At 41.4% G+C, this 13,186-nt stretch overlaps 1 protein-coding gene across 1 annotated transcript; it reads left to right on the forward strand.

Moving 5' to 3' along the window:
* Nucleotides 1-865: 865 nt before the first annotated feature.
* On the forward strand, nt 866-11,169 carry FOXF2 (forkhead box F2). Its single transcript, XM_069958094.1, has 2 exons — nt 866-2,257; nt 9,138-11,169. Exons 1-2 carry the CDS (start codon nt 1,294-1,296, stop codon nt 9,302-9,304), a joined length of 1,131 nt encoding a protein of 376 aa, XP_069814195.1. The 5' UTR covers nt 866-1,293; the 3' UTR covers nt 9,305-11,169.
* Nucleotides 11,170-13,186: the final 2,017 nt, after the last annotated feature.

Below are 13,186 nucleotides of genomic sequence, written 5' to 3' on the forward strand. Positions count from 1 at the left end.
ATACATGGTGGCTGGTTAGATGTGCTCGGGGTCCATGTACACATGTAGGAGCTGTGTGTTACCTTATACGTGTTATACATGGTGGCTGGTTAGATGTGCTCGGGGTCCATGTACACATGTAGGAGCTGTGTGTTACCTTATACGTGTTATACATGGTGGCTGGTTAGATGTGCTCAGGGTCCATATACACATGTAGGAGCTGTGTGTTATCTTATACGTGTTATACATCTATGATACTATAAGGTGGTTAGATGTGCTCAGGGTCCATATACACATGTAGGAGCTGTGTGTTATCTTATACGTGTTATACATCTATGATACTATAAGGTGGTTAGATGTGCTCAGGGTCCATATACACATGTAGGAGCTGTGTGTTACCTTATACGTGTTATACATCTATGATACTATAAGGTGGTTAGATGTGCTCAGGGTCCATATACACATGTAGGAGCTGTGTGTTATCTTATACGTGTTATACATGGTGGCTGGTTAGATGTGCTCGGGGTCCATATACACATGTAGGAGCTGTGTGTTACTTTATACGTGTTATACATGGTGGCTGGTTAGATGTGCTCGGGGTCCATATACACATGTAGGAGCTGTGTGTGGCGCAGACTTTCTGCGATCTCTCCCCCACTGTGACATGAAGCAGTCGCGATCCCCCCGGCCCTGCAGATCCCCCTAATCCTATACAGTGTGCAGTCCCCAGGGAGGCCGGCGTGCCAGGGGGGGCAGCACCTCCGAGGCTGCCACTATGGCGTGTGGCTGTGTTGACTAAAACGTCTCGGTGAGGTTGATAAATGGTGTAATTGCGTGTATTAGAGGAGGCAGTTAGAGGGATTGGCTGCCCACATGACGAGTGGACAGGGGCCAGATGGAGGGGGTGGTCCCTTCCCCGCTCTGCTCTCTGCATGAAGTCAGGGGGGTCCGAGGGAGAAAGAATCCCGAGACAGATTTGGGAGAGTGCTAGGTGGTCGCCTTGATGTCAGGCTGCTGTAGGGCTAGCAGAGGCGGAGAGGGACAGACATGGCCCCCGGCCTGACCACGCTGCTCTGACTGGAGGGATCGTGTATGCTGGGAGCACTGGTGGGAGCACTGCTGGGAGCTGAAGGAAGTTGTGCAGACAGCTGAGCCCGGCATCTGAGCCCGGGATCTGAGCGGCTGCTTCCTGAGCTCACACTGCCACCTTGGAGCTGATCCCTCCCGGGGATTTCATGTCCTCCTCCGTCTGCAGGAGGTAAGCAGGTCACCAGCAGCCCATCTGCCCAGTGTGCATACTGTCAGAGCGTCCAGATGACCACGGAGAGCCACAGCCAGCACTTAGATCCTCCAGCCCCCCTCACCTCCAGCACAGGGGCTCTGATCAGCCAGCAGTCCGCAGCCATGGACACCTCCTCCTCCTCCTCTTCATCATCATCATCCAAGAACAAGAAGCCAAACTCCGGCCTCAGGCGTCCCGAGAAGCCCCCGTACTCGTATATTGCGCTGATAGTCATGGCCATTCAGAGTTCTCCCACCAAGAGACTGACCCTGAGTGAGATCTATCAGTTCCTACAAGCCAGGTTCCCCTTCTTCCGAGGATCCTACCAGGGATGGAAGAACTCTGTCAGACACAACCTGTCTCTCAATGAGTGCTTCATCAAGCTGCCCAAGGGGCTGGGGAGGCCGGGCAAGGGCCACTACTGGACCATCGACCCTGCCAGCGAGTTCATGTTTGAGGAGGGCTCCTTCAGACGAAGACCTAGAGGATTCCGAAGAAAATGCCAAGCTCTGAAGCCCATGTACAGGATGATGAATGGCATAGGCTTTAGTACTTCTATCCTACCCCAAGGATTTGATTTCCAACCCCCACCAGCTTCCTTGGCTTGTCACAGTAATGGCTACAACTTAGATATGATGACAAACTCTATGGCAGGAGGATACGATGGCCTGAGTGGGGGTCACCATGTCCCACATATGTCCCCCAATCCTGGTTCTACCTATATGGCCAGCTGCCCTGTCTCCTCTAGTGGGGACTATGGAGCTGACAGCAGCAGCAGCCCTGTCCCTTCCTCTCCGGCTATGGCCAGTGCTATGGAATGCCACTCTCCTTATACCACTCCTACAGGGCACTGGACTGCAGCAGGGGCCTCGCCCTACCTGAAGCAGCAGGCTATGCCACCCAGTAATGCAGCATCTGCAGGGATACACTCAGGCATGGCGTCCTACAGCTTGGAACAGACATACCTCCACCAAAACTCCAGGGAGGATCTCTCAGGTAAATGACATTGCTGCTATCAAGATAATGATGATGATGATAATAATAATAATAATAATAATAATAATAATAATAATAATAATAATAACAATCATCATCATAATAATAATAATAATAATAATGATGATGATGATGATAAGTAGTAGTAGTGTTACTGGTATTATTTTTTTGTTGTTGCTGCTGTTATTATTATTATTATTACTATCATCATCATTAAAACATTAATTATTGTACTATCATTATTACTATCATTATCATTAATTATATTATTATTATCATTATTATAACTACAACTACTACTACCACCACCTTATCATTGTTATCGTTGCTTAAAAAGAATAGTTTTTATTGTTTAAAAAAATCTAACATTAGAAACCCTTTGCAGAAGCCACATTTTAATTTCTCTGTGCTAAAAATACAGTGGGTAGAAGTCCCTCATCTTATTACAATATTCGTCTGTAAGGAACATGCCAGATTGGCTGCACTGTCCTCACTTTTTCATCGAATTTTCTCTTAATTCAATTAACAGTCAAATCACCTCTAAATGGTATCTATACGGACAGTGTATCCATTACATTAGCAAACGGAGACACAAGTGAAAAAGCTGCTGATGGGTGAATGAGTGTGCTCACAGGTCACGTCCAAATCCTGCAAATGGGGCTCCTGGGACAACACGTACACACATCCATCAGCTCTAATATGCTGGACGGCTGTCTGGCTGTCTGTCTGTCTATTATCTATCTTTTATCTATTAATCTTTATCTATTTATTTATTTATCTATGGGGCCATTTACACAGAAAGATTATCTGACAGATTATCTGCCAAAGATTTGAAGCCAAAGCCAGGAATAGATTTGAAAAGAGAAAAATCTCAGGCTTTCCTTTATAACCCGATCTCTGTTTATAGTCTGTTTCTGGCTTTGGCTTCAAATCTTTGGCAGATAATTTGTCAGATAATCTTTCTGTGTAAATGGACCCTTTCTAACATCTCTATCTATTATCTATCTATTATCTGTCTATCTATTTATCTATTATTTATCTATCTATCTATCTATCTATCTATCTATATATCTATCTATCTATTATCTATCTATCTATTATCTTTCTATCTATCTTTCATCTCTATCTATTATTTATCTATTATCTGTCTGTCTGTCTATCTATCTATCTATCTATTATCTATCTATCTATTATCGATCTATCTATCTATCTATCTATTATCGATCTATCTATCTATCTATCTATCTATCTATCTATCTATCTATCTATCTATCCATAGCTACCCATTATCTTGGTTATATTGACATCTAGTTACTGAAGCTCTATAATATGTACTCAGCTTTATAGATATAACCATACATAGAACAGTTATAAATATTTACCTTCAATCTATCTATCTAACTATTCGTCTATCTACACAGCTGGCTATAAAAACACAACGAGGGGATGTCAGGCAGTAGAGGTTGGTGGATTTGTACAGGGAAATGTGCACATAGACCTTATAAATGCGGGTGGCAGAGGTTAACTAAACAAAGACAGTCTAGGCTGGACCACACCGAAGAGGATTTGAGCCTGACTTAACCCACATGAGAGTGGCCTCTTGTCCAATTTTATGGGAATTTCAACAAGTAACAACTGCAGAAAGAAAAAAATCTCTCCGAACATTTGTAATACCCCCTTTGGCTGAGCTGCCAATCACCATAGGAAATCTAGAGAATCTGCTTATCTGTGGAGACGTCCCCTATGGGAGCTTATAGAATCCCGAACTGTGTAGTCACTAGTGCAGAGGAAATCTCACTATTCATCTTCAATATTACACAGGATGGAGATCAACTTTCATCGCTTCAGAATCAATGTAGCCAGAATACTATAGTGACTGGTCCGCAAAATACAAGCACATAGCGGTATCCTGTGCTGCCATATATATATATATATATATAGAGAGAGAGAGAGAGAGAGAGAGAGAGAGAGCCATACACAGCTACAGAGACAGAACTTATACAGAACATAGCGGTATCCTTTGCTGCTATATAGATAGATAGATAGATAGATAGATAGATAGATAGATAGATAGATAGATAGATAGATATAGATATATATAGAAATTGGAGCCATACACAGCTACAGAGACAGAACTTATACAGAACATAATGGTATCCTGTACTGTCATATATACAGCAGAGATGAGAACATACACAGATACAGAACATACAGAACATAGCGGTATCCTGTGCTGCCATATATATATATATATATATATATATATATATATATATATATATGAGCCATACACAGCTACAGAGACAGAACATACAGAACATAATGGTATCCTGTGCTGCCATATATACAGCAATGAGAGCCATACACAGATACAGATACAGAACATACAGAACATAACGGTATCCTGTACTGCCATATATACAGCAATGAGAGCCATACACAGATACAGATACAGAACATACAGAACATAACGGTATCCTGTACTGCCATATATACAGCAATAGGAACCATACACAGACACAGATACAGAGAGATGAGAACATACAGAACATAACTGTATCCTGTACTGCCATATATACAGCAGAGACAGAACATACAGAACATAATGGTATCATGTGCTGCCATATATACAGCAATGAGAGCCATACACAGATACAGATACAGAACATACAGAACATAATGGTATCCTGTGCTGCCATATATACAGCAGAGATGAGAACATACACAGATACAGAACATACAGAACATAGCGGTATCCTGTGCTGCCATATATATATATATATATATATATATATATATATATATATATATGGGAGCCATACACAGCTACAGAGACAGAACATACAGAACATAATGGTATCCTGTGCTGCCATATATACAGCAATGGGAGCCATACACAGATACAGATACAGAGAGATGAGAACATACAGAACATAACGGTATCCTGTACTGCCATATATACAGCAGAGACAGAACATACAGAACATAGCGGTATCCTGTGCTGCCATATATACAGCAGAGATGAGAACATACACAGATACAGATACAGAACATACAGAACATAGCGGTATCCTGTGCTGCCATATATACAGCAGAGATGAGAACATACAGAACATAACACATAGAAGATAGACTCTCTGATGACACTTCATATGTCACACAGCATCCAGGAAAACTATTGGCTGGGATCACATGTTTTATTAAAACATATTTTGATCTATTTTTTTTTTTTTTACTTTCTTTTTTCAAGCAATATGCAGGAATTAATCCAAAAGCAGGAAAATGTATCATGAAAGAGCTTCTTTTGGATCCACTCCTGACAACATTAGAAAGGAAATATCAAAAATATATCAAAAACTGTATATGTGAATTAATTCTCAATCTATACCAGTTTTAATTCTGTGCCCATGTTTGAAGAAAGTATCCATTTTTCTATTAGCTTCAGAATGTAATAGGCATAAATCAGATTTAAAAAAAAAAAATAAACAATAAACAATCAAAAGCAGTCGAATCTAGAATAATGGTGCTCACAAACCTCTATAGAAAGCGGATGAGGTTTCCTTTTAGGACCCTTCCTTCCTTAATACTACAGTGTTTACCATTTGGAATACGGCATAAAATATCAGTAATGATCAAACTTGAGCATTTTATTATTTTTTTTTATTTTTTTAAATCGAAGTTTACAAACTCCATAAATGTGTCGGGTCCAATTCTAAGACCCTCGTATTAGTTATTAGTGAGTTATTGAATCTTGTAATCGTTATCAGTGTGGTGGTGTAATAACTGCTATATATAAGACGGAACAAATAAGGGCTCCTGATGGTCGCTCCGATAAGGTGGCTAACAGATCCCTTTAACCCTCTATCTGCCAGTCTGATCTCCTCACTTCATTAGCACAAGGCCAATTCCGAGCTCCAATTAGGAAGCCCAGCAGCTTGTTAAAGCTAGTCCCCGTTTTACGTGCCCGTATTCAGCTGGAGGAGCCGGCGAGTGGCCGCATATTAAATATTAATCACATAACGAGGTGTCTGCAGCCGGTAATGAGCCCGGTGCATGGGAAGCCGCTTTACGGCCGCATTCCTCACCTCTTCTACATAAAATCTAATAGTTTGAGCTTCGCCCTTTCATGTTGTATTACATCCAATATCTGGGCAGATTGTAACCACAGCGCCTGCTTTACTGAGGTTGGGAAATACATATTTTCTCACGTTGTTAATCCATGGAAACTGATTAAATCCGGCTCATAACTGGGAGATGTGGAAACACTGGTGTAAGGTGAGGAGCTCCAGGCTATGCCGAGGAATAGAGGAAGAGGAAGGCTGCCCCAATCTCATAGACAGTAAGAGAATAGATATGCAGATAACTGAGTGAGTGATAGATAGATAGATAGATAGATAGATAGATAGATAGATAGATAGATAGGAGATAGATAGATAGATAGATAGATAGATAGATAGATAGATAGATAGATGATAGATAGGCAGATAGAAGATAGATAGATAGGAGATGGCTAGATAGGAGATAGATAGATAATACATAGAGGATAGATAGATAGATAGATAGATAGATAGATAGATAGATAGATAGATAGATAGATAGATAGATAGATAGATGATAGATAGGCAGATAGAAGATAGATAGATAGGAGATGGCTAGATAGGAGATAGATAGATAATACATAGAGGATAGATAGATAGATAGATAGATAGATAGATAGATAGATAGATAGATAGATAGGAGATAGATAGATAGATAGATAGATAGATAGATAGATAGATAGATAATACATAGAGGATAGATAGATAGATAGATAGATAGATAGATAGATAGATAGATAGGAGATAGATAGGAGATAGATAGATAGATAGATAGATAGATAGATAGATAGGAGATAGATAGATAGATAGATAGATAGATAGATAATACATAGAGGATAGATAGATAGATAGATAGATAGATAGATAGATAGATAGATAGATAGATAGATAGATTAGATTTCTGATAGAGCGAGATAGTGATGGATGGATGATAGATGTGTGCAATGCTTACAGTTTACACACTTATGTGTATGCGTGTGTACACATACACCTACTCAAACCTACGTATATTTCATACACACACATATATACATAGACACAAGGAAAAAACTCAAACACATTCTGAAATTTATGTATATTTCATGGTCGGGTGGTCGGGTGTAGGTGGTATATTAGGTGTATATAGCATACATATGGTCGGGTGTAGGTGGTATATTAGGTGTATATAGCATACATATGGTCTGGTGTAGGTGGTATATTAGGTGTATATAGCATACATATGGTCGGGTGTAGGTGGTATATTAGGTGTATATAGCATACATATGGTCTGGTGTAGGTGGTATACTAGCTGTATATAGCATACATATGGTCGGGTGTAGGTGGTATATTAGGTATATATAGCATACATATGGTCGGGTGTAGGTGGTATATTAGGTGTATATAGCATACATATGGTCTGGTGTAGGTGGTATATTAGGTGTATATAGCATACATATGGTCGGGTGTAGGTGGTATACTAGCTGTATATAGCATACATATGGTCGGGTGTAGGTGGTATATTAGGTGTATATAGCATACATATGGTCTGGTGTAGGTGGTATATTAGGTGTATATAGCATACATATGGTCGGGTGTAGGTGGTATATTAGGTGTATATAGCATACATATGGTCGGGTGTAGGTGGTATATTAGGTGTGTATAGCATACATATGGTCGGGTGTAGGTGGTATATTAGGTGTATATAGCATACATATGGTCTGGTGTAGGTGGTATATTAGGTGTATATAGCATACATATGGTCGGGTGTAGGTGGTATACTAGCTGTATATAGCATACATATGGTCGGGTGTAGGTGGTATATTAGGTGTATATAGCATACATATGGTCTGGTGTAGGTGGTATATTAGGTGTATATAGCATACATATGGTCGGGTGTAGGTGGTATATTAGGTGTATATAGCATACATATGGTCTGGTGTAGGTGGTATATTAGGTGTATATAGCATACATATGGTCGGGTGTAGGTGGTATATTAGGTGTATATAGCATACATATGGTCGGGTGTAGGTGGTATATTAGGTGTGTATAGCATACATATAGTCGGGTGTAGGTGGTATATTAGGTGTATATAGCATACATATGGTCGGGTGTAGGTGGTATATTAGGTGTGTATAACATACATATGGTCGGGTGTAGGTGGTATATTAGGTGTATATAGCATACATATGGTCTGGTGTAGGTGGTATACTAGCTGTATATAGCATACATATGGTCGGGTGTAGGTGGTATATTAGGTGTATATAGCATACATATGGTCGGGTGTAGGTGGTATATTAGGTGTATATAGCATACATATGGTCGGGTGTGGGTGGTATACTAGCTGTATATAGCATACATATGGTCGGGTGTAGGTGGTATATTAGGTGTATATAGCATACATATGGTCTGGTGTAGGTGGTATACTAGCTGTATATAGCATACATATGGTCTGGTGTAGGTGGTATATTAGGTGTATATAGCATACATATGGTCGGGTGTAGGTGGTATATTAGGTGTGTATAGCATACATATGGTCGGGTGTAGGTGGTATATTAGGTGTATATAGCATACATATGGTCGGGTGTAGGTGGTATATTAGGTGTATATAGCATACATATGGCCGGGTGTAGGTGGTGTACTAGCTGTATATAGCATACATATGGTCGGGTGTAGGTGGTATACTAGCTGTATATAGCATACATATGGTCGGGTGTAGGTGGTATACTAGCTGTATATACAGTATCATACAGTCCATCTATCTACCTGCTGTGTATAGTGTAATAATACGGCTGTTTGTATTGCAGTGGGATTGCCCCGTTACCAGCACCACTCCTCCCCAGTGTGCGACAGAAAGGATTTTGTCCTCAATTTTAACGGGATTTCTTCTTTCCACCCGTCTGCCAGTAGTTCCTATTACCATCACCATCACCACCAGAGTGTCTGCCAGGATATAAAGCCCTGCGTCATGTAGGGGACCAGACTGGACACAAGGACCGGCCAAGGATCCTTTCTCATAGACTGCTTTACGTGCATTGCTGCAATGTGTCCTCCTCATAGACTGCACTACAGTCAGATGTCGCAGTGGTGCAGCCCACGCGGGATCCGGGCCATGATCTGTCCTTTCTTGCACTCTGCCTATATGATCGGCCATGGCAGGTGGAGCCCATGGTTTAGTCCCGTTTATCTTGTTCCTTATTGAGGCACTTATCTGCATCATTGCCCTCTAACCCAGGTAATAATAGAGTCTCATAATGTTTACAGTATTGTGTACAGGAAACTCTCCAGACCCCCAAGGACCCTCAGAGTATTGTTCCTGAAGTTCCCCTGCACTTCTTCTACATGAACACATGATAAGTTATATAAAATGTATTGGATACCCCGTTCCCCCACTAGAGAATGGCATGTACCAATGTGGGTGCCCAGGTTTATGTAATCCCTATCCTTCCACCTGCACAGCAGCCATGGCATGTACCAATGTGGGTGCCCAGGTTTATGTAATCCCTATCCTTCCACCTGCACAGCAGCCATGGCATGTACCAATGTGGGTGCCCAGGTTTATCTAATCCCTATCCTTCCACCTGCACAGCAGCCATGGCATGTACCAATGTGGGTGCCCAGGTCCGTGTAATCCCTATCCTTCCACCTGCACAGCAGCCATGGCATGTACCAATGTGGGTGCCCAGGTCCGTGTAATCCCTATCCTTCCACCTGCACAGCAGCCATGGCATGTACCAATGTGGGTGCCCAGGTTTATGTAATCCCTATCCTTCCACCTGCACAGCAGCCATGGCATGTACCAATGTGGGTGCCCAGGTTTATGTAATCCCTATCCTTCCACCTGCACAGCAGCCATGGCATGTACCAATGTGGGTGCCCAGGTTTATCTAATCCCTATCCTTCCACCTGCACAGCAGCCATGGCATGTACCAATGTGGGTGCCCAGGTCCGTGTAATCCCTATCCTTCCACCTGCACAGCAGCCATGGCATGTACCAATGTGGGTGCCCAGGTCCGTGTAATCCCTATCCTTCCACCTGCACAGCAGCCATGGCATGTACCAATGTGGGTGCCCAGGTTTATGTAATCCCTATCCTTCCACCTGCACAGCAGCCATGGCATGTACTAATGTGGGTGCCCAGGTCTGTGTAATCCCTATCCTTCCACCTGCACAGCAGCCATGGCATGTACCAATGTGGGTGCCCAGGTCTGTGTAATCCCTATCCTTCCACCTGCACAGCAGCCATGGCATGTACCAATGTGGGTGCCCAGGTCTGTGTAATCCCTATCCTTCCACCTGCACAGCAGCCATGGCATGTACCAATGTGGGTGCCCAGGTCTGTGTAATCCCTATCCTTCCACCTGCACAGCAGCCAATCTGTCCGTAATCCGAGAATTACAGAATACATTCCTTATATTAGAAAAGACTGACTTCTATGTGTAACAAAATCCGTGTAATGAAATGTTTTCTTGTTTGTCCTTGTAAATATTTTCCATGTGACTTCACCATGAATCATGGCTGACGTCATAAAATGATGATGATGATAATATGTACAAACAATCGCCACAAGGTGGTAATGCCAAGCAGAAAATCCCACCATCATCCCACCCCGATTACCAATGAATTGATACCAAATGTATATACTAGGAAATAAAGAATTTAGTATTGAGAGGAAACTAGAACTAGTGCTGTCATTGTGTCCTCTTGCCTTGAACTGTTTCGCAGAACCTGTATAACCATCACACTATGCTTTGTAAGGGAAGATTATATTTGCACTTCTGTAGTCCTGAATTATTGCTTTAGTATTCGGATGTACATTTTGCCAATAAATGTGTATAAACCTGAGTGCAGGTCTTGTGTGTTGATAGGGAGCACCCCTGGGCAGCATGCTATGGTATATAGAGGATATACAGGCTGGAGCCCCTGGTCCCTCCTGGCCTCCTCCTCCTCCTCTCCCTGGTGGGTTGCAGATTGATGGGCTTGCAGCATATTGCCGGCTATATTTATTTTTCGAAGCCCTATTTACATTGAACCAATATAAACTGTGAATTGCCAGAAGTCTGCTGTTTCCTGTCGTGTTCCCAGATCCTATTAATAAAGGTTGATAGTAAATACAGGAGACTCCTGCAAAGTGCTGATGTCTCTCAGACGGGCTGCAGCTGCTCGGCCAAGCTGACATGTCACTGTCACATTACAAACTCCTCTCAGCAGCTGGCAGTCTGCTACAGGGCATCTTCTATTATCTAACATTATCTCCTTAGTAAGTATGCTTCTCTTCACCGGGATGTTCTGCAGCAGCAGCATAGAGCAGACTCATGAGTACACGTCTATACATCTACTAATAGTTGTATGACACTTATACCACCTATTCAGGGTCAGGGAAAAGTAAGGACTCAAACAGCGTCTAACGGCACGGCAATTATTTGTAAAGCAGCAAACGTTAGGGGAGTTAGATGTCTACACTGACTGCAGGGTTATTCAGAGGGGGGCACCAGAGATCATGGCATGCACCCTAGATAGCAAAGCCTTTAGGGAGATATATGAAGCTAGCATAAAATCAGTCTATCTATCTATCTATCTATCTATCTATCTATCTATCTATCTATCTCCTATCTATCTATCTATCTATCTATCTATCATCTATCTATCTATCTATCTATCTATCTATCTATCTATCTCCTATCTATCTCCTATCTCTATCTATCTATCTATCTATCTATCTATCTATCTATCTATCTATCTATCTATCTATCATCTATCTATCTATCTATCTATCTATCTATCTCCTATCTATCTCCTATCTATCTCCTATCTATCTCCTATCTATCTATCTATCTATCTATCTATCTATCTATCTATCTATCTATCTATCTGCCTATCTATCATCTATCTATCTATCTATCTATCTATCTATCTATCTATCTGCCTATCTATCTATCTATCTATCTATCTATCTATCTATCTATCTTTTTGTATGTCATGCATGTTATGTTCACATATTCAGAATTCTATTTGTAATTATTATACACACAGCCAGAAACAGAAGATGTTCCATGGAAAGACTTTCCTGGCTTTGTATTTAATAATAGTAATAAAAGCCACTGTGATCTATATACTTCATAGATGCAGAAAATGTAGTCTAATGAATGTAATAAAGTTACTACATGCCATTGTTAGAAAAGAAGCAGTCAGGTGTCCAGAAGTATATCTGGCATATGATCCAAGAGCTCCAATATGTCATCCCAAACCGCACAGATAAAAGCTGCCATGTCCTTAAATGCACTGAGGGCTGGAATTAAAGCCACCTTACAATAGTTGCACTCAAAGTTAATACAGCTTTCTTAAGGAGCTGGCCAAATTTCGGCTAAACCCCCACTCAATTAGTCTGAGACTTAACACTTCAGTCAGCAGATGTTTCTATGTCCAGATAAAGAGACTATCATTTCATGGGAAGGCATGCACCGTATCCAAAAGATGCACTAAGACAGGCCTAATCCTGTGACTGGGGGTATCATAGTGCTTAGTGGTGGTATTCCACTTTCCATCCAAACTACAGGAGACATGTTTGTGCTCAAGGCATTCACTCATGCAAAGGTGCATGGCCAGAGGAATCTGTGTTTTCCTGACAAATAGGTCAGTGAAAAAGGTGTATTTCTGGCAAATTCTGGTTAATTATTCGGCCATTCAAAAATGCATGGGAAAATACACTAACTAACACTATACAAAACTAACGCCGACATAATTACATCATTTTAAACTTCAAATCACGGCTGTCATTTTAAACGGAGAGGAAAAAAATGTTGTGTTAACATAGCCTTACAGTGGAATGCACAGTGACAAATAGGAAACCAGCTGT

Source organism: Dendropsophus ebraccatus, chromosome 2 (genome assembly GCF_027789765.1).
Source record: "Dendropsophus ebraccatus isolate aDenEbr1 chromosome 2, aDenEbr1.pat, whole genome shotgun sequence".
Taxonomy (NCBI): Eukaryota; Metazoa; Chordata; class Amphibia; order Anura; family Hylidae; genus Dendropsophus; species Dendropsophus ebraccatus.

Excerpts from the sequence above, each read along its gene's own strand:
- FOXF2 (XM_069958094.1), top strand. The coding sequence starts at position 1,294 with ATGACCACGGAGAGCCACAGCCAGCACTTAGATCCTCCAGCCCCCCTC. Across the intron at positions 2,258-9,137 it reads CTCCAGGGAGGATCTCTCAG|TGGGATTGCCCCGTTACCAG; the intron begins GTAAATGACATT and ends TTTGTATTGCAG.